General features: G+C 41.6%; 1 protein-coding gene across 1 annotated transcript; it reads left to right on the forward strand.

Moving 5' to 3' along the window:
• Positions 1–4,615: 4,615 nt before the first annotated feature.
• Positions 4,616–17,811, forward strand: LOC134454814 (zinc finger protein 184-like). Its single transcript, XM_063205975.1, has 4 exons — positions 4,616–5,144; positions 12,870–13,006; positions 13,594–13,777; positions 14,132–17,811. The coding sequence occupies exons 1-4, from the start codon at positions 4,823–4,825 to the stop codon at positions 14,926–14,928; spliced, it is 1,440 nt and encodes a 479-aa protein (XP_063062045.1). The 5' UTR covers positions 4,616–4,822; the 3' UTR covers positions 14,929–17,811.
• The last annotated feature ends 4,079 nt before the right edge of the window (positions 17,812–21,890 follow it).

Below are 21,890 nucleotides of genomic sequence, written 5' to 3' on the forward strand. Positions count from 1 at the left end.
CAATTGTGTTTGGTAGTCTGTGTTAAGAGTTTCGAAAAAGTATCCAAAGTATGGGTAAGCGCTTGTTAGCAATTGAAAACAAACTGTAGGAAACCCCCAAGGTTTTTTTCGTCCTTATTTCGCTAGCGTGCCTATTCTGAATGAGCCATTTTGATATATTATTGTAGATTAATTTCATAATTACAGTGAGATTAATCTAGATTAAAAAAAACTATGCCCACCTATATTTGTAATATATTATATTATATTAGCCTATATTGTATTTTGATAATATAATATCATATTGATAGAAATGATGAATAAATAGGCTAAGTAGGGTAGAATGCCCTAAAGTGGGACGATGCCTAATGTGGGACACCTTAAGGTTTAAGGGGTGTAGCTTTGCCCCAAGTTGGTAAATGTTTACAAAACTATAACCAAATAAAAGCCCTATCATCCTGTTATCATAATATCATGATTTAATAAATGTATAGTAATACTCCAGGGAGAGGTTACAATTAAAAAGAAGGACCCTGTGTGAAGTCCGTCAAATGGCAAATTACATAGCATTTGGCCAAATTTGTCTTTAGGGTATAAATCAATTCCAATCAAAACAACATTGTCAATTTTTTGATAAATAGGCCTATGTTGGGTAGGTATATGTTCATCAGAAAATAATGTGTGGTGTATATAAAATAATGTCATATTTTATTTTTAAACCATATTATTAGTGTCCCACTTTAGGATAGGTGCGTCCTAAAGTGGGACACAAGATTTTCCTAATGTGGGACAGTTGTAAAAGTAGTAATTTAATAAGTCAAACAATTACTATGAAGTCAAACACCATGTCCACATAGGAAAATGGATATTTAAATCTATATCAAAGGTGTATTTCAGTCTTTCTGGCCTAATCTACTGGAGCACAGCTATCAACACAACATTTGGGTCCAAAAACCGGAAGTTCTTTCCTCAAATAGAGCTGCCATGTTGAAGTGACCAATTGTGTGCAATGGGTTCAAACAGTCTCAGTCATATTTACCAGTAAAAGAAAGTAAAAATAATTCATAAAACATGCTCTAACTGTGTAGCTGATATGTCTTAAAGAGTGGCAGATCACATTTTGAATTAATATTTTACACAAACATGTTTAGAGACCTTTTAATATACACTGTCCCACATTAGGAAACCGATTGTCCCACTTTAGGGATAACCATGGTTTTTGACCAACTTACATTAATATCCAAATTATTCAAATTAGAAACACATAACATGTTTTTAAAGGTTTTATTTGATTAGAGCACAACTAGAGGATGAAAAGGGTGTAATTTGTTTGTATTGAAATGTTGTCATTAAATTTTAATAAACCACCAAAGTTGAAGTGACAAAAATTGTCCCACATTAGGACATTCTACCCTATTTTTTTTTCCACAAGATACAACGTGAATAGGGTACAATTTTTAACATGACATATTCATTTGAATCTTTCACAGTTGGTGACTCACATTCAGGCAAGCAATTGTTGTATTGCAAGTTTTCTGAAATTTGATGATGAAATATGGAAATGAGGTCATATGTTCTGGAATATGATAAAAATCTGTGGTAACAGACCAAAGCATAAAACAAATAACAATAGTAATGGTTCATTATATTGATCCTTCAACCCCTCTGCATCACATAAAAATCTACTTTCATCAATTCAGTGGAACATACTTTTCCCAAGGTCAAAAGTATCCAATTTTACCCACTGAATGGCAAAATGCATCGGAAATCTGATACTTCTGACCTTCAAAAAAGTATGTTCCATGAAAGTGATGAAGGTAGATTTTTCAAATGTGATGTAGGATTATTAGGCCTATCAATAAAAATTGTGAATCATTAGCCTGCTTTTGCAATTTGTTTTATGTTTTGCCCGTTATTGCATAATTTTTCACTATTAGATGTGATCTCATTTGCAGCCTGTTTAATCATCGTATTTCAGACAACTTGCAATACAAAAAAATCTTTGTTTTTGCTTGAGTAGCCTAAATTACTGTGAAAGTTTCAAATTGACATCTTATTGTTTAAAATGTTAGCATATTCCCCAAGTATCTCCTATATTGACTCCCTATGGCGACCTACAGAGAGGAGGTGGAGCAGCTGGCACATTGGAGCCAAGACAACAACCTGCCCCTGAACTCCAAGAAAACGAAGGGGCCTTAAGGAGGTGATCTTGGACTTCGTGGCCAGGGCAACCACTACCACCAACCCATCAACATCGGAGGGGAGCCAGTGGAGGTAGTACAGAGCTTCAGATTCCTGGGTGTGGAAACAAAGAAGGTTGGCGTCTGCGCCAAAGAAGTCAACGGAAAATATCTGGAGCTACAAACGTTTCGGACTTAGTCCATTATCAATGTCTCCAGAGGATTCCTGGGTGTGAACATCAGGACTTGTCATGAAGCGCCAACACCTCTGCAATAGCTAACAAGGGATCCAAAGGGCTATATTTCCTGCGGACTCTAAAGAAGGCCTGGCTACCACGAGATCTGCTCACTAATTTCTACAGGTGTACGATTGAATCAGTGATTACATACAGCATTACATCTTGGTACACCAGCTGCACACGCGACAAGATGAAGATGTTACAGCACATTATTAAGACATGCAGAGAGAATCATTGGTTGCCCACTACCCACACTTGAGGAGATCCACCATACACGCTGCACAAACAGAGCATTAAACATCCTTAAAGATCACACATACCCGGTCACAGGCTCTTCACCATGCTACCACCTGGCAGGCGCTTTAGGACTCAACGTGCCCGCACTACTGGAATGAAGGACAGTTTCTATCCTATTTCCTTTTGAACTCAATACGTCGTCACCTACCCCCCTCAATACTTCAGGACTCTCTATACAGGGGTACTCAATTAAAAGTCTCCAAGGGCCAATTTTTTTCCAAATTCCTCCCAATAAAGGGCCAACACGAGCCGAACACGAAATTGTCAAGTTGCTCATAACTTTGTTTGAAGTCTTAAGAACTATAGAACTAGGCCTACAGCTCCAGGCCTTTTTATTAGAATAGCTTGAAAAAGTTGATTTATTTCCATAATTCCATCAATAATGTTAAACTGTCATGGATTGTAGATTCATGGCCCAGTTTTTTTAACTATTCTAACCATTATTTTTTTTCTTTTTATATACGTTTGCCTTCCAGCTCTCAAAAAACCCATGAATTGGGGAATTCGCAGCATTAGAATATCGTTATAAAATCACATTTTTCTTCTTCAAAATTCGGGTCACATTAAATCAGTTGAAATTTGGTACTTTGTACATAACATGCAATGGTCAATACTTGGTTAGGTCACTCTCTGTCTTCATAATGGCCATGATGCGTTTAACATTGAAGTCAATGGCAAAAACAGTGCATGGGAGTTATGGAAGCCCAGATATCCTTGATGCTTTGCTGTCAGCTGTTCTTGTTTGTTGACCTGGTGCCCCACACTTCACTCTTCAATATACCCTGTAGATTTCCATGCCACGTTTTGGTGTTAACTCACCAGTTTAATTCTAACTCAACAGAAATAAAACCCCATTCATTTTCAATTGGGGTTAATTTCTGGTAATTTAGAATTAAACTGGTAAAACCGCCAACCGGTTTCAACCCTCACTGGGTCTTAATCATGGTGTAACAACCACAAATTTGCCTTCATTTGTTTTAGCAACTAGCTAAAGATACTGCTAAACCAATTCGAAGTCCTAACACACTGTTTGCAATCAAATGTGGGCCATTACTTTAAAAAAGAGGCATAAAGAACTTTGTAAATAATTTATTTTCAGGCTCTGATACCGTCCTTCCCTTGTAGTCTACCTCACAACGGTTACATACCGCCATTGACTTTTTATTGCAAAAAAAACATTTTTCCGGCTTGCAGGAACTGTTTTACCTGTAAAGGCATTTGGACCGTGACAAAATGAGACACTAAATTATACACTAAACCTATAATTGTGCTATCACTCGCTCCACTTCCGCTCATGTAGCAACTTGTTGCAAATGTCAATTAAGTTAGAACATTGTTCACACGCCTTTACCTACTGGCAACAATGTTCAAATGACTCGAAATGGCTCGGAATGACAATCAAATGGCAGTAGGCTATGTCGGAATGGCCGGTTGCCTCCACAAATGGCCCGCGGGCAGCTAATTGAGTATGGGGACTCTATATTGTGAAATGTATATGCACTTTCATATATTATATATTATACTGTTAATTTCTTTTTAACTTTTATCTCACTGTATTTATATAGTGACAATAAAAGCACTAGGCTACTCTCTACTATAGGACAATTAATGGGATCTCCAACTTTGACCTTGAAAAATAGTGTGTTCCACACTGAAGCTGTAGATTTTTAGTATGTCATTTAGATATACCAATTAGATAAAAAAATGAATGATTACTATTGCAATTTGTCGCAGGTCAAACGCTAGATTGACTGGGCAGCCCAGTCTGGGCTACAGTCAGGTAGGATATGCGTTCTTTGGTCTGCTTTGGTTTTAGTGCTGGACAGTAAAAGTTACATTCCAATGCAGACGGGGGCGCTGTTGCAGAGATGTCTGGCGCGTCTCCAGGAAGTTGGCCGCATGAGAAGAAGCTAACGCGGCGAAGCGAGCACCCTTGCAAAGACCCGTGTTTGTATTTTGTGGTATTTTGGTAATCTGTTACAATCTCTGTGATTAGTCTGTTTTAAATACAATGCATTTGCACAGACGCGTTTAGTTGCCTGCAGCATGCGCTACAGGTCACACCAATCCCACGGTAAGAAGTAAGTCTCAACTACTACAGCGACGGCGTGTGTTTCTCCCTGAACCATGGCCAAAGTTTTTCACATCGTCTCCGACACGGATGGCGAGAGACTGGTCATAAAACACCATGTAAACAAGGGAGAGGAGGACCGTGACCATACGACGGAAACACACACGGACCCAACGCGTTTCTCAGAGCCGCTGTTTACCTATTCTAACGAAGCATGTCAGATTGTAGAGGTACAGATATTGACAGAAGAGATTTGTGAATGGCCAATTCAGCCGGATCCTTCATCGATGTCGGCTGGATATGTCGTCGAAGAGGGAACACTGGAGGCGATGGTGAAGACGGAAGACTTCGGAGAAGGCTCTGGCTGTGCTATACCAAGTGAGTATACTATTGGGTTATCAATGTCTGTTATTTAAAGTGAAGTAAAAGTCATTCCTCTCTCTATACAGTGATGTGAAATAACCCCGTCCCTGAGCCAAACTCAGAGTACAAATGCCCACTTTCACATTTCTTTGTTTGTTTGTAGTTTTAACAAGACGAGTTGTGGTGTTGCTACAGTTCATGGCGACATAATAGGCTACTAATGATTTTCTAGGCAATCGAAGGATTAAGTATTTTATATAGCCAATACTTATTATTTTATTATTATTGTTACTTTTAAATCCGTGTATAGCTAAATACTGGTAAAACATTTAAAATTAAAACCTACCAACAGTGTAGCCTATATTTTGTGGAGCATACTTGTACATGGTTGTCGTAGCAGATTTCCCCATCCATTTTTCATTGCAATAGCAAATGGTTTCCAGTTGTTACTACATTTAGTGGAGCATGATGAGGTCAAGGGTCAATGTGTGATACCTAGTTGCAGAGGTACCTCTGCTAGTTGGGTCATTTCACGTGAAATCAGACACTTTGGGACCCGACCGACACAGATTTCAATCATACTTGCTGTGCCTGTTTAGTAGCAAGGTAGCACCCCAGAAATGCATTTGTGTGAATCTGACACCAATATTAAGGGAACAGACTAGCGAAGGTTTGCATATGAGAGTAGGACACTATGCATTCAGCCTTGATTATATCAGTCAGTGTAAGTCACAAAAAGATGTCAGTGGTGTTATTTGATAGTTCTTTTCTGGCTCTACAAATTACACAAACAGCATGGAATATAACAACCCTCGGAATATGAATAATCATAAATTGAAAAATTCAAAATTTCATATAAAAAACTTCTCTGGTGTTTGGTTCATTATTCATTTCAGAGACAATGGGATTCAAAAATGTGGCATCATGCAAAGCACCAAGTAATCATATGGCAATACCATTGTAATATCACATACAGTATATCACGAAAGTGAGTACACCCCTCACAGTTTTTGTAGATTTGTGAGTATATCTTTTCATAGGAAAGCATTACAGAAATGTCACTGACACAATGATTAGTGACCTTTTAACAACATATTTAACCGCTTAAATGTCTTGTTCACTCAGAAAAAAACAAAATACAGCCATTAATGTTTGAACATGCACTAACAAAAGTGAGTACACCCCAGATTAAAATCCGGTAGAGAAGGGGCTGTGTTGTCTCGAATTGTCTCGAAATGAAAAGGGATTAAAAGGGAGGTCATAAGTGTACATTTCAACCTGTCTTTGCATTGAACTTTTACATTTTGAGTGTGCACCTGGCTTAAATAGATTGGTGTGAGATTTTAATGCAATCCTATGATGAATATCATGATCTGCTTCAGTAGTTACAGTGCATGTTGACATGCATGTTTCTTTTAGGTGTGCCGTATTGGCCCGAATATAAGACGTGGTTTTTGTTCTAAAAATAGTACTCTAAAAGGGGGGGTCGTCTTATTTCCGCGCGCTAGACTAAAAACTTTTTTTTTTTCTTTTTTTTTTTACTTTACCTGAATGCGGCCATATGCTTCACAACAATGACACAAAACTCAATAGCCTTATGGATAGGGCGAGATATTGTTTTGTCCATATCAAATGTGCATATGCTAACTGCGTTTCGTGATGAGTGTTGCACCGCCCGTCTATCAACTGTCAATGTCAACGCGATGCGGGCCGACAATGCGAGGGGGGAAAACACAACGCGTTGCTGTTTTTATTTGTGTTCGGTTTTACAGTCTCATCAGGAAAGCTTTGGTTGTTCTCTCTGGTCACCAGTACAACTTGAAACTAAAGAAATGAAGGGTGATTTGATGAACAACCTGTAGGCTAAGCTTTGGGTGCTGTCATCAGCCAAAGAATGGTCATTCATGTGCGCGAGAGAGCGGCGCCTTGACAGGTGGTACCTATTTGACGATATCCCTCACAACAATACAGCGACAGAGAGTAGGCCTAATGGTTAGGGCAAGAGATGGTCTTGTTCATATAAAATCACCAAGTGTTTTACTCTTAGCACGAAATGAATGCCAATCGGACTTCTAATGTCAACGGTGCTGATAGGCAGCGCATGGGTTTCAAATGCAATGCGTCAATCTGCTTTTGGTTTTCTCGATTTGGCGAGACGGCTGCTGGTTAGATATTGCTGTCAACAAAGCATTTTGCCAAAATCTGTGCATTGCACAATAGATAGTCTATCTCTACTGGACTGGTTGCCTGGCTGGTGCAGACTGATGCTCTGCGAGTGTAGTATGGAATGTTGTGTCGCACTTAGAACAGTCACACCCAGGCGCCTGTACAGTAGGTGCCTACTGGCGCTTGTCAGGTAACCACTGAAGTGAGCAAAGAAAGGAAAAGTGTATGAGTAGCTATCTTTAGTTTTTATCTGAAAATTACATTGTGAAATTTGTTCTATGTAAAAAGCCTAAGCTTTTCCAACAAATTAAAAATTGCATTTTGAAAGAAGTTTCCAATGTGAAACTAAATTTAGTCTTCAAAAAACTTTTTTTCCCCAAAACATGAACCTGAAAAGGGGGGTCGTCTTATATTCAGGATCGTCTTATATTCGGGCTAATACGGTATTTCAGATTGCCAATGTTGACAGCATCCATGCATCCCCAAACCATGTCAGTCCCTCTACCATGCTTGGCTATTGAGAGGATACACTTTGTTTTGTAAAACTCACTTGTTTACCACCATACATGCTTGACACCATCTAAAGTAAATGTGTTAATCTTGGTCTCTTCAGATCACACGACATGGTTCCAGTGATCCATATCCTTGGTCTGTTCATCTCTCTTGAGACCAAGATAAACAAATTTGCTTTAGATGGTGTCAAGCATGTGTGGTGGTAAACAAGTGAGTTTTACAAAAAAAGTGTAAGTTTATCCTCTCAATAGCCCCCCCCCCCACACACACAGACACCCCCTGAGGATATGCTTTTTGTTTATTGGTTATATTGCCCCTGGGAACAAATGATGTGGTAGGCAGCGAAATGACGAGACAAGGCTTTTTTTTTGCAGTTTAGGCTATAATATACCATTCATGCTTGGATTTGGAAAAGAACCATCTAATTTCAAATTTCACATAGCCTAGATCAGTGGTTCCCAACCTATGGGTCGGGACCCAACCTATGGGTCGCCAAAGATCCACGGGGGGTCGCGAAGCCCTCTTGAGTTTTAAGGGGTTTCATTTTAATACCATATGTAGCCCATGTTGAATAAATGACAAATGCATAGAAGCAACAAAATGTAAGTGCTACATTAAACATTTATTCTGTTTTTGAACAAAGACGAATTGAGGAATAAAATGATGACTAAAATGAGTTTTCGGAGGAGACAGAGCGTATCAAGTGACTTCCTCTCATGCGGGCGCTGGGTCACCAAAGCTTACAATAGTAAAAACATGGGTCCCTGAAGAAAAAGGTTGGGAACCACTGGCCTAGATCAAGTAGGCTACATTACAAATTACCAGACATTATTACTAGGTTATTTATCAACCTTTAGTATCACGCCATTTCAGCATCATGTGCATGTGGGAAAGAATCTAAACATCGCCAAATAATAAATAAATAAAACCGTTTGGGTGAATCATGCGCTTATGGGTTCACCCTTGGGGTGAATTATGCGCTTAATTTTCAATGCCAGCTTTTCACCGTCAAGGCACAAAGTAGTGAGCTTCAGTGCCAGAGTTTACCAAATTCACACGTCTGCAAACCAATTACGAATCAAAAGACGCGTTCTGTCCCGTGCTCTCTCTGAGCGCAAGGGAAACCACCTGTGGGGTCCACGCGCCCGCCAGCAGAAAACGAATGAACCCCCCTTGCAAGATGTCCCAGAACATCAGTAACACACCATATGTCAAATGGCCCATCTGTCTACTTGTAGTTCGAGCACCGTGTTTCAATGTTTGCAGACTCGCTGGGAATATTAAAAGGGAGGCTCGTACATACTCTAGTCTTCTGAGCCCGAGTTTGTGGACTGGATAAAAGCGGAGGAAAATGAATGTTATGAGAGAAAAAAGTTAACCAAAGGTTACAGGTCTACGTTTAGAGGAAGAACTGTATGCGCTGCTGGTTGACTGTCAACTAATTACGGTTCCATGTCGCGGAGCGTTATGCAATGCAAACGCCCCTCTATCCGAGCACAAACATCTGTGTCAAATACTGCCTGCCGACTTCTAAATCGTTCATTTCCGTGAGTTTCTGATTAACCAAAATAGCTGAGCACAACACATATAATATAACCTGATATATACGGAAATATGTCTTGTATTATACTGAAAAATATACAAGGTAATATAACCGCATTTATATGGAAACATGTCTTAAATATATTGAACAATATATGCATGAATATATGTATAAACAAAACTATGTCAAAGTTCCCCAATCAACACCTGCCCTCCAAAGGTAATTTCAGTCAAAAGTTTTAGGTTCCTCAATTTCCTTGTACAAATGGTCATGACAGACTGGGCTGCATTCAACGTATAGTGACAAATCTAGTCGAGGCCTGCTTGCTTATTTAACAATGAGACTTTATTAACTTCTCAGTAACAGTTTAACGGTTTAGGCTATTACGTAAGTCAAGTTAACAACAACAAGCAGCACTGGTTTGTATTGTATGTGGCAGGGCCTTGGCAGTTCTTGATAGTGAAGGACTGAGGTAGCACAGGTAAGGTGCAGTCACAAGATGCAGTTCCGTGTGTGTGTGTGTGTGTGTGTGTGTGGTGCAGTTCGTGCGTGCGTGCGTGCGCGCGCGCATGCATGTGGTTACAGTGCATTTCCATAGGTGCTGATGTGTGTGCGTGCGCGTCTCATCTCTCAAGATTGTGAGGGCTTGATGGTTGAGTCGGTGGTGTAGATTGCAAGGAGGGCAGGGGTGCATTGGTGATCTTCCCAGCTGTAAAAGACAATAAAATACGACAGACATCCAAAATGTTATCATCTGATTTTGATTGCACAGCAGACCATCATTCACAACTAATTGTATTAACTGCCAAGATGAATGTAGGCTACATAAAAACCCTCTCAGGGAGGCAGAAACTTTAACAGCTATTGGTCTATCTGGCTAATACTGCTGAGCCCCAACGTTAGCCTAGAAAGCTAGGCCTCAGTTAATTAGCCACCTAGCTTACTCGGCTAACGTAAGGGAATCAAAGCAGAAGTGAAGTGCGACGGGATCTAAATACACATCGCTAACTTGCTTAAAAAATGTGGTAACAAAAATAGGTTCTAACCTAGAACCTATTTTTGTTACCACAATGGGAAAACCGAAAACAGCTGTGCTTTAACAAAAATAATGCAGGACATTGCCTCGTTTTACTATACTGTAGTGCCCATTTTTTAAGCAAGTTAGCGATGTGTATTTAGATCCCGTCGCACTTCACTTCTGCCTAGCTTTCTAGGCTAACGTTGAGGCTCTGCAGTATTAGCCAGATAGACTAATAGTTGCTAATGTTATCTTCAAGCCAAATAAAGTGGGCTCACCTGAAATTGACCAGCACAACCATTAGGGCTGTAACGATATTGTATCGAACCGGGAAATCGTGATGCACAGAGTCACGATACTGTATCGCGATACAAGGAGGCAGTATCGTGATACACTCTTTTAATGTTTTGATACCCATCAGCCCAGAAAACAACCACATAATATGAAGTGATAGTGCTTCCAATCATGATCATTATTATATAGAAACTTTTTAAAATTGTTAGTAGCCTCTTGTAACCTATTCTACCTATAAACTATCATAGTTTTTATTAATAAAGTTTATAATGTTGGCAAAAGTGAAATCGTGGGGTGTATCGAACCGTAGGTCATGAATCGTGATACAAACCGAATCGTGAGTTGAGTGTATCGTTACAGCCCTAACAACCATATAATATCGACCAAAGTATTATGTTTGTTTTCGAGATATGTAGAACTACACACCATTTCGACAACGCAAACATCGCCACTTTAGCTTCAGGTTGTGACGACGTGACGTAGGCGCGTCATACGTGATATGAGAGCTGAGATGATTCATTCAGAGACTGCTGTATATTGATCAATATATGACCATATATGGTCCACCTAAAATGACTTTATAATGTTGAGTAAATGTCCAATGTCATGCAAAATGTGCTTGCTGAACTAAAAACATCTAGAAATACAGACCGAATAGTGGAATACAGTTTTGTTTTGCCAGCCATATATTTGAAAATATATGGATCAATATATAGTAATAAGTTGTTCAACAATATATTGCTATATTTTCAAATATGTGAGCATGTTTGTGATATATTGAGATATATTTTCTAATATATTGCATGTATAGTATCATGTTTGGAGGAGAACTGGAGAACCACACCTTCACCAAAACATCATCTACACTTTTGAGTATGGCGGCGGGAGCATCATTTTATGCGGCTACCTTGGTGCCTCAGGCTCTTGTCACAATGACAACAATGGAACAATGAAATCAGAAGTTTATTGAGGTATTTTACAGAAAAAAATATGAGGTAGTCTGTCACACAGTTGAGGCACACAAGAGGATGGGTGCTGAAATGGGACAACAACCCATATTTTAGAGGCAATTGACTTTTGAATTGCTTCATAACAATGAAATACACATTCTGCCTGGAATAGCCCAGTCAAAGCTCTGACAAAAAACATTTGAGATGATATGGCATGAAGTCAAGAAAGCTATTCACTCCAGATATCCCAGAAACCTTGCTGAAGAAGGGCAGTTTTCTAAAGAAGAGCGAGACGAGATACATCCAGATTGTTTTTTTAATCTGATCTGCAACTACAGGAAACATCTGGTTGAGGTTATTGTGACAAACTTAGGGTTAAAACCTATTGAATGCAAGGGTGTACTTACTTATGCCTTGCTGTCCTGTTAATGTTTACATCTTATGGCCAATGAAAATAGGAAAACTTGTAAATGTTTGGGTTGAATTAGTTAAAGCAGGCTCTGGTTGTTCCTTCTTGTGATTTCCGGGAAGATCAGACCATGTTTTATGACCAATTTTGACAGAAATGTAAGAAATTTCAAAGGGTGTACAAACTTTTTTCCTGGGACTGTATCAGCATGCATTATGTGAGCTTCCTTCATGGTTTAGTTCTTGAGCCATGGGGTTGTGAACTTTGACAAAAAAAGAGTGTGAACAAAATGGACACCCCCCTCCCCCAGTGAAAATGGCTGTAACATGGAAAGTATACATCTTACACCCAAATAAATGTACTGTGTTTCTCTTAAGTACCATGGGTACATTTGGTAATTTTTTCAGATTTTTTTGAGACCTAAGTGCGCAGGCTCCTGTTGAATTGACATGGACTGACCCCAATACTGTACAAAGTAAATCCAGTAGAACTTTTCATGCTTTTTGAATACCTCTGATATAAAAGCACTAAGTTCAAGGCTGCATCATACGAGCCGTTGTAAATGGTACCGGTGCCCTATTTGTTGGTACTCACCGATACCACCATTTTAGTGCAGTATCTGGGCCCGATACTGGTATCGCTATCGGTGCAACACTAGGAAATAGCCAAGCATATAAAGAGAATGCGTTAAATAAGAGAGTACATCCAAACTTTTGACTTGTATAACTATTGCCTCCCAATGGCAACTGAGCACTGACCCCTCTCAGCTGTATCCTTCTCAACACCCCCTACCCCCACCCACCATGCTCATGTACAATGTCTCTGCTGTTCTTGTCTTCTCCTGTAGATGGCGCTGACTACCCCACACATCAGACCTCCTCTTCCCCCTCCCCCTCCTCCTGCCCCTCCTCCCCCTCCTCCCCCTACTCCCCCCTCTCTCCCCCCTCCTCCCCATCTGCAGTCATCACAGCAGAACTGCTGCAGGTATAGTGCTGCTTTTCCAACTGACACACACACACACACACACACACACACACACACACACACACACACACACACACACACACACACACACACACACACACACACACACACACACACACACACACACAAGCTCTGGAGGCAGCTGAGTGGTAATCTGGTTTTACCAGACCACATTAATCACTTCAGAATTCATTGTTTTGGTCTGGATCCTCAATGCCCTGGAGCGTTTACATGGGAGGAGTGAGCTCAGCTCTGGTTTGAAATGAATGGACCTGTTTTGACCAAATCACTGACAGATGACGTTCATGTCACGTCAAAACTCTTCTCCCATGTAAACGCTACAGGGCATTGAGGATCCAAAAAAGGAATTCTGAAGTGATTAATGTGGTCTGGTAAAACCAGACTACCACCCAGCTGCCTCCAGAGGTTGTGTGTGTGTGTGTGTGTGTCTGTGTCTGTGTATTTGAAGCACTTTGACTTTGAACTTCATAGGTTTGATGTTGTGCTATATGCATATCGTATTGCATCGCATTGTCTTGTAATCATTGATTGCCCTGTGCGCTCCTTTGTGTCATCATGGATTTCAGGAAGAAGATGGAGGATCCAACATGAATCCAGTCCTCGTGAGCTCTGACATAATTGAGTGTCCTGCAGATCTGGTGTCTCAGTTCCAGCTGAAGAGGTTATCAGTGCCACTGGTCGACTGCCTTGCAACAATAGGCAAGAAAGGAACAAAGAACACGAACAAAAATGGAGAAAAACCACAAACTGGTAAGACAACTCAAATACTTCTCCTCTGTGGAGACTGTCTCACACGCACACCGCTTCTGTCTCCTCCTCTTTTTGCTCATTTAGCTCCCTGCCTCAACTAGTCTCTAGGCATTGCTGATAACTGTTCGGGTGCACTGTTTAAAGGGACACTGTGTGAGATTTTTAGTTGTTTATTTGCAGAATTCATGCTGCCCATTCACTAATGTTACCTTTTTCATGAATACTTACCACCACCATCAAATTCACCTGGGTCTGTTTGCCAGCCAAGTTTGTGAGTAATTGCAATTGTTTTTTAAATTCTATTAATGCTGTGTTCAGCAATTAATTGTTCATTATTGAATTACCTCTATTCAGGAATTCTGGGACGGCACCGCAACCGCCACACAAGAGAGAGGCCCTACCACTGCCCGCTGTGTGAGAAACGTTTTGCACGGCCAGGAGATCTCACACGTCACCAACGCCGTCACACAGCAGAGAGGAATTACCACTGCCATCAGTGTCACAAAAGGTTTGAAACGGCAAAATCGTTCAGACTACACCAACTCATCCACACTGGAGACAAGGCCTATCCCTGCCCACAGTGTGGCTTACGTTTTACACACCCAAAGGGTGTCAAAATTCACCAAACACAGATGCACAAGGAGTCACGCACGAGCCGTTTTCCTGTGGCCGGCAATATCACACCAGCAGAAACCCTCAGAGAACAGCAATACAGTCACACAGAGAAACCATTCCAGTGTCAACAGAGTGAGGAATGTTTTTCCGAGGTAGGAGCTCTGACACAAGACCAGCACATTCACTCAGACTGGCTGTACAACTGCTTGCAGTGTGGGCAGCATTTTTCAGGTGTGGATGGACTCACGGTGCACCAATGCAGTCTCACAGAGGTTTTTCAGGAGCAGAGTTTTTCAGGAGCAGAAACCCCCACACAACACCAGCTTGTCCTCGCAGATGAAAAGCCCCACCTCTGCCCCCTGTGCGGCTTACGTTTTGCACGCAAACGGGGTCTGAAAATTCACCAAGCACAGGCACACAAGTGGTTACGCATGAGCAATTTTTCCGAGGCAGGAAATATCAGACCTACTGAGGTATGCCAAACCGTAACCTCAAGGAACAGGAACATTGTGTTGCCGCGAAGGTACACATCATAAACAGAGAGCCCAGAGGCCTGTTCACATACACAATTGTAACTACTGTAAAAGTTAACTACACTATATTACCAAAAGTATTTGCAAACCTGCCTTGACTCGCATAAGAACTTCAGTGGCATCCCTTTCCTAACCCATTGGGGTGAATTTATGATGTCGGCCCACCTTTTGCAGCTATTACAGCGTGCATCCCAATATGTGACCTTGCGTCCTCCACTTGTGCTTGTCTCCTCGTCCCGCCTCCTGGCCCCTCCTCCGTGGAGAAAACGATAAAGTTTCCCAGCTGTCAGCCTCGCCACAACAACTTTTGAGGGACTGTTTTTCATTCACCATCCCAATTGCAAGTGAGAAAAAGACTTTACAATTGAGCTTTTGCAAGATATTGAAATATAATGCTGTTGTCAGTGACGTCATCATGACAAGAAGCAAGTGGAGGAGGCAAGTGGAGGAGTAGGTGGTGGGCCCAGTCTCATATCTTGTCAGTTCGTTGGTGTTAACGAGTGGCAACTTTATTTTTGCTTATATAACCCCCTGACAACCCATTAATCAATATTTTGGCTGTTGCCATCCTCAAAACTTGCACATTGATTTATAAAAATGACAACAAATAATAGCCGACCGAGTGACGTCACGTCAATGCAAAGTCAACGAGGCGGAATACAGCTAGCGCGTGCATGCTACCCGGAACCGTCAGATTTCATGGCAAAAAGTTACAAGTTGGGGGTAAGTGGGCTCACTTGTTGTGTACATGCAAAAAAAAAATATTTTTCTCAAACTTTCAGAAGTGCTCTTTTTCGCTGTTAGTGTTCGACTGTCTGACCATCATTGGGCAACGAGAGATAAATGTCAAAAAGAGGACAGGTCTGTTCCCTCAAAGCAATAGAGCAATGAGGTGACGGGGGTAGATCAATTCGCCAAAAAACTACGTGTCAGTAAAGAAATGCAAGCTGTGTTATTTTTTCCAGTAACAGGAAACTGGTCAGGAATGAAATACCTACGTTGTTTCAATGATTAGGTGAATTATCTGCCCATGAAAAAAGCCCGATATGCGGATAAATATTCCCTTTTCAACGTTGAGGGGCGGAGACTTCCCATTGACTGTGCATTATGTGACGTCACCCCCAGTCTTCTTTATTTTCGTTATTTTTTAATATAAACGTGCAACTTTTCAGCGTGGCAACAGCCAGAATATTGCTTTACATATTGTCAGGAGGTTATATTAGAAAAATCAAGTTGCCACTCGAGAGTGAGAACGAAACTCGTTTTCTAAAGGAGCTACGAAATCTAGCCCACCGTCTAGAGGCAAGGTCGCATATTAAAATGCACTCACAGCTTCCACTCATCTGGGGAGGGTTTCCAGGTTGAGGAGTGTGTGTTCATAGGAATTTTTGACCACTTTTTCAAGAGCGCATTGGTGAGGTCCTCTGGGACCTGGCTCTCAGGGGCCACATGTGAGAAGTTTTTCAGTGCTTAATAACTGTATTTACAGTACAGGCCAAACGTTTGAACTCACATTCTCATTTAATTAGTTCTCTTTATTTTCGTGGCTATTTACAGAACATTGCAAATTTTCACGTAGTATAGCCATGGAAATAAATAGTGCATTAAACGAGAAGGTGAGTCCAAACTTTTGGCCTGAACTATATATAGCAAATTCAATTCAAGACATGCAGCTCAATCTGCTAAGCAGTTACATACGACAGAGCCATGCAAAGAGTTAGGCTAATCCCATTGACTTCCATTTTCCAGTTTTACTCAAAGATGGCAGTGTATGGGGCCTTTGACACACAGATTGCCATTGTCATAGTTCCAGGAAGTGAGCGTTGAACACAGAAAGTGCAGTAAAGGCAAATGTTATTCATTTTAATAATTTTTACGCCATCTTTATATTAATTGCAGCATTGGGTCCTCATTACATACCAATGTTGTGTTGAGTGGGGGGCCCTTTCAAATGACTTTGTCCAAGGTCCTAGGCAAAAGTTGGCACAATTGTCCTGAAAATATGAATTTGAACTATACATTTATTTCAAGCTCCCACCCCACTCTGAACAACTTCCTTTTTAAAACGTGCTCAGTGTGTTCCACAGAATTTTTGTTAGTCAAGGTGGTGGGCCGTTTGTCAGCATTAGAGACCAGTCTCCATCATTAGTGGACATGCTGTGCTGTGCATTTGCATTGGAAATATGATCTGAAAACACAGTATGTATTTGTATGTATTTTTGTTTAGGCAACTTCAGAGATTACATTCGCAACATTTAATCTTAATCTTTTCAGGGGACCTAGTCAAGGTGGTAGGTGCTTCTTGTCAAGGTGTGTCCTCCTTAGCAATAAAGTGCTGGGGGAAACCCTGGTGCTGTTTTGACAATTGTCCTGAAAATATGTATTTGAATGTATTCTGTATTCGACAATTAATTGTTCACTGTTGAATTATCTCTATCCAGGATTATGTGTTAATGCTTTATGTACGTTTATTTTTCTTATTATGTGATAAAGGTGTACTGTGTAATAGTTTTTTGTAGTTTATTTCCACAATTCACGATGCCCAAAAACAGTGTAATCTTTTTCACGAATACTTACCACCACCATCAAATTCACTCCTCATACATGTAAAGGTGGACTTTCTCCATATCTGCCATTTAGAATTTCCAGAAATATATTTTTTATATGCAAAAAGTACTGTACTTTGGTCATACTAGTAAACATGAATTTATTACTTGGTAAATATTCATGAAAATATCACCTAATTTGGCCACCATCCTACACAGTGCACCTTTTCATATGTTGTCTGAATCTGTAACTTTTTGTTGTCATTTTGATGAGGACTCCCTGACAGAAGATACACTAACGGCTAAATAAAGGATAAATGAAAACATGAAATTTCCCAAACTATTCCCAAACCTGCCTTTACTTGCATAGGTTACTTAACTGCCATTCAACATCGGCCACCCGCGGGCCGGGTGGGTTGGGTTGCAGTTTTTGTAAGTATCGCGAGTTCGGGTGGGTCGGGTCAAAATAGTGAAAACCCGGAACATTTGGAAATGTTGGTAAAATTGCAATTTTGTGTTACAGAATTTATCAATTGCATACAGCCGGCATGACCAGTGAGTTTCAACACTACTGGCCACAAAAAAAATCGCCCGCTCATCCCTATACTGGCTAAAGCGCTCTCTTCGTCTTGCGCGCTCCCTCGCTCACTCACTCACTCACACACAGGCAGGCAATTGAAATTGCCTCAGGAGTTGTTGCTTCGTTCGATTTTGATGTTTTGCACATTTCCTCAACTTAAGCCCTTAAAGACCGTCCTTTTAAAATAAATGTAGAAGTCAGTTAATAATAATTGTAGTAATAAGGAACCTATCCTTCAGCTGGCGATTACAAACCTCTCTCTCTCTCTCTCTCTCTCTCTCTCTCTCTCTCTCTCTCTCTCTCTCTCTCTCTCTCTCTTTCTCTCTCCCCCAAGTGGTGTGTCGTTTGTCTTTTGTACCATGTCTGGTTCAAACCTTATGTGAATGACCTTGTCCTAAAAAGTACCCACAACAAGTTTCTATGAATATGTTGACCCTTCCAATCAATTCCCCACGTTGGAATTATCTACAAAAAAAAATGGTGTGCCGTTTGTCTTTTGTACCATGTCTGGTTCAAACCTTATGTGAATGACCTTGCCTATATTGGGGGGTGTCATCATATTGGGGCGTCTGGCGGGGGTCCCCCACCACTGAAAATGTCTGCCAGTGGTCATTTCTCTATCAGGGGAATATGATGAACAATTCATGATAAGTTTCAAGAGGTAACCTCACCAGCTGATCTAGCCCATTTTTTACCCCCCAAATAATGATGTCTGGCAAGCCCCGCCCACCATCAAAAACGTTTGGCAGTGGCCACTCCTCAATCAGGGGACCATCTCAAACAATTTACAACAGGTTCCAAGTGGTAACCTCACCAACTGATCTAGCCCATTTTTGGGGGTGTCATCATACGGGGGAGTCTGCCGGGGGTAACCCACCACTAAAAATGTCTGGCAGTGGTCATTTCTCTTGGTGCGTTCCCCAGGATTGGGAGATGGGATGTTTCTGACCTCCTACTTGCTGAAATGCATTGGAACGCCTGTTGAAGCGGAATGTTCAAGTCGCGAGCTGGGGCAAAAGCGAAGCAAACCAACTTTGTCCCATTGACAATCGTGATGTCATCACAGCAATGGCAGCGCACAGTGTTAGGAATAGTTTATGTTGCACATTATGGTGCATTCCCCAGAGGTAGGAGCTTCCTAGTAGGCAACAAGAAGGCAGCTACCTCCCACTTGAAAGCGTTCCAACCAGCAAGTCAAACAAACTACAAACATGGAGGGAGAAAAACTACATATCCACTTCTCAAAGATGTCAGCAATGTAAACAACATCATGCGTTATTTTCATTTAGCCGCATTTCATCTTTGAAATATGCAATGTCAATATAACTACACCTTAGAAAAGTTAACAGGCTGTTTTGCAACCGTTAACCTGTCCGAATCAACTTTATTTGTCCATAGAATGGTGATGTGCAACATAAACTATTCCTAACACTGTGCGCTGCCATTGCTGTGATGACATCACGATAGTCAATGGGGCGAAGTTGGTTTACTTCGCTTTTGCCCCAGCTCGCGACTTGAACATTCCGCTTCAACAGGCGTTCCAATGCATTTCAGCAAGTAGGAGGTCAGAAACATCCCAGATCTCCCAACCCTGGGGAATGCACCATTTCTTAGCAATCACCATTCTATGGACAAATAGAGTTGATTTGGACAGGTTAACAGTTGCAAAACCGCCCATGAACCTTTCTTAGGTGTTGTTATTGGCATTGCCTCTTTCAAAGATGAAATGCGGCTACATGAAAGAAAAACGCATGGTGTTGTTTACACCTCATTGTTTACATTGCTGACATCTTAGAGAAGTGGCTATGTATTTTTGTCCCTCCATGTTTGTAGTTTGGTTGGCTTGCTGGTTGGAACGCTTTCAAGTGGGAGGTAGCTGCCTTCTGGTTGCCTACTAGGAAGCTCCTACCTCTGGGGAATGCACCATCTATCAGGGGACTATGATGAACAATTTACAACAGGTTCCAAGAGGTAACCTCAACAGCTGATCTAGCCCATTTTTTACCCCCCAATTAATGATGTCTGGCAAGCCCCACCCACCATCAAAAATGTCTGGCAGTGGCCATTCCTCAATCAGGGGACCATCTCAAACAATTTACAACAGGTTCCAAGTGGTAACCTCACCAACTGATCTAGCCCATTTTTGGGGGTGTCATCATACAGGGGCGTCTGCCGGGGGTAACCCACCACTAAAAATGCCTGGCAGTGGTCATTTCTCTATCAGGGGACTATGATGAACAATTTACAACAGGTTCCAAGTGGTAACCTCACCAACTGATCTAGCCCATTTTTGGGGTGCCAGTTTTACAGCCCCCCTGGCCACACCCACCAGAGGGAACCCGGCAGACGTGCTGTTCCTCTATCTGGGGACCATACCAGACATCATAGTACCCATAAAAAATGGTAACCTTCCCAACTAGGCTGACCCCCCTGGGCTCCTGGTCTATTTCTTTAGATGTGGGCAAGAGCGCAATGTTGTCTGCGATTTGCGCTACTACCAAGCTTCAAGCGAGCGCGCACTCAGTTCGGTAGAGTGAGGGGGGCGATATCCACTGACCTCTTAAAATGCGTAGTTCTCTCTGGTTTGGCCTGTAGTGTAACATTAAACATTGCATTAGCAGAATATGTCAGGGTTAGGCTATAGCAGGGGTGCCCAACCTTTTTTGTTAACCGAGATCTAGGCTACTTTTGAAGTTGATGGTCGGCTGTGATCTACCAAGTCAGGATGTCAGTATGAAAATTTAGGACCACCATTTATTAATCACCATTATTATTAACAAAATATTTTAGTAGGCTACTATGCCCGTATCTTTTCAGTGTATTTTTAAAGTGTGTTGAATAGCCTTTTAACAAAGCAATGCAGCACTGATATGCAGACATAATTTCAGTCCTACACAAGTCCTAAACAACTGAAACAATTTCAAAATGATTAACATTTGGTATATAAAAGGCATATGTAGGCACATAGGCCCTATTTCTAAAATATGATGAAGCATTATCAAATGCTGGTACAGGGCTCAGAAATTCACCATTTGTTATGGGTAAAGTAGGCTAGTTAAGTTCACTCTACTATGAGAGAGAGAAAGAGAGAGAGAGAGCTCATTGGATTGGTTAACGCCCCTGTTAAGACGCAGGGCTTTGAACCGTTATTTTTAGATGCGTCCCACGCATCTCTATAAGGGGTCTTACACACCAAGGCGGTAAAGCGTCGCGGAACGGCCGCGTTTTTTACCGGCGTCGGTGAGAATACATTGAAACCTATCTGTCCTTACACACCAACCGGCGGTAGTCGGGCGTGAGCGGCGCGGGAGCCGGCTCCGCGCCGCGCTGCATTTGGAAAATAGAACTCCAGCGTATTTTTCACGCCGGCAACCGGCGGTGTCTCATTCAAATGAATGGCAAAGTAGCACGCTAGCTTTAGCTGTGGGGAGGGTTTTGAACAGGACTGGCCGCGCACGCCGACGCTGTCAGTGTGCAAGGCAGAGAAAAGCACGCCGGCCAAAACTAAGCAGAAAGACCGCGTCCGTCCTGCGACCGTTCCATTCCGCCTTGGTATGTTTTGGCCCTAAGAGGCTTTGGTGTCCGTCCGTCCGTCCGTCCGTCCGTCCGTCCGTCCCTCCGTCCCTCCCTCCGTCCCTCCGTCCGTCCGTCCGCCCTCCCGTGATGTGTTTCCCTCCCGTGATGCGTTTCTGAATTGTGATTCCCTCCTGTGATTCCCTCTTGTGTCCACAAGGTGGCAGTCGCTCAGTTTTGGCCTGGAGCTCATGCGTGCAAACCAACCGTGCTCTTTGCCAGTGAGAAAAACATGGCGGCACTTCCTGTTGATTTTCACATGAAAG

Source organism: Engraulis encrasicolus, chromosome 1, assembly GCF_034702125.1.
Source record: "Engraulis encrasicolus isolate BLACKSEA-1 chromosome 1, IST_EnEncr_1.0, whole genome shotgun sequence".
Lineage (NCBI taxonomy): Eukaryota > Metazoa > Chordata > Actinopteri > Clupeiformes > Engraulidae > Engraulis > Engraulis encrasicolus.

Excerpts from the sequence above, each read along its gene's own strand:
- LOC134454814 (XM_063205975.1), top strand. The coding sequence starts at position 4,823 with ATGGCCAAAGTTTTTCACATCGTCTCCGACACGGATGGCGAGAGACTG. Across the intron at positions 13,007-13,593 it reads TCACAGCAGAACTGCTGCAG|GAAGAAGATGGAGGATCCAA; the intron begins GTATAGTGCTGC and ends CATGGATTTCAG. Across the intron at positions 13,778-14,131 it reads TGGAGAAAAACCACAAACTG|GAATTCTGGGACGGCACCGC; the intron begins GTAAGACAACTC and ends ACCTCTATTCAG.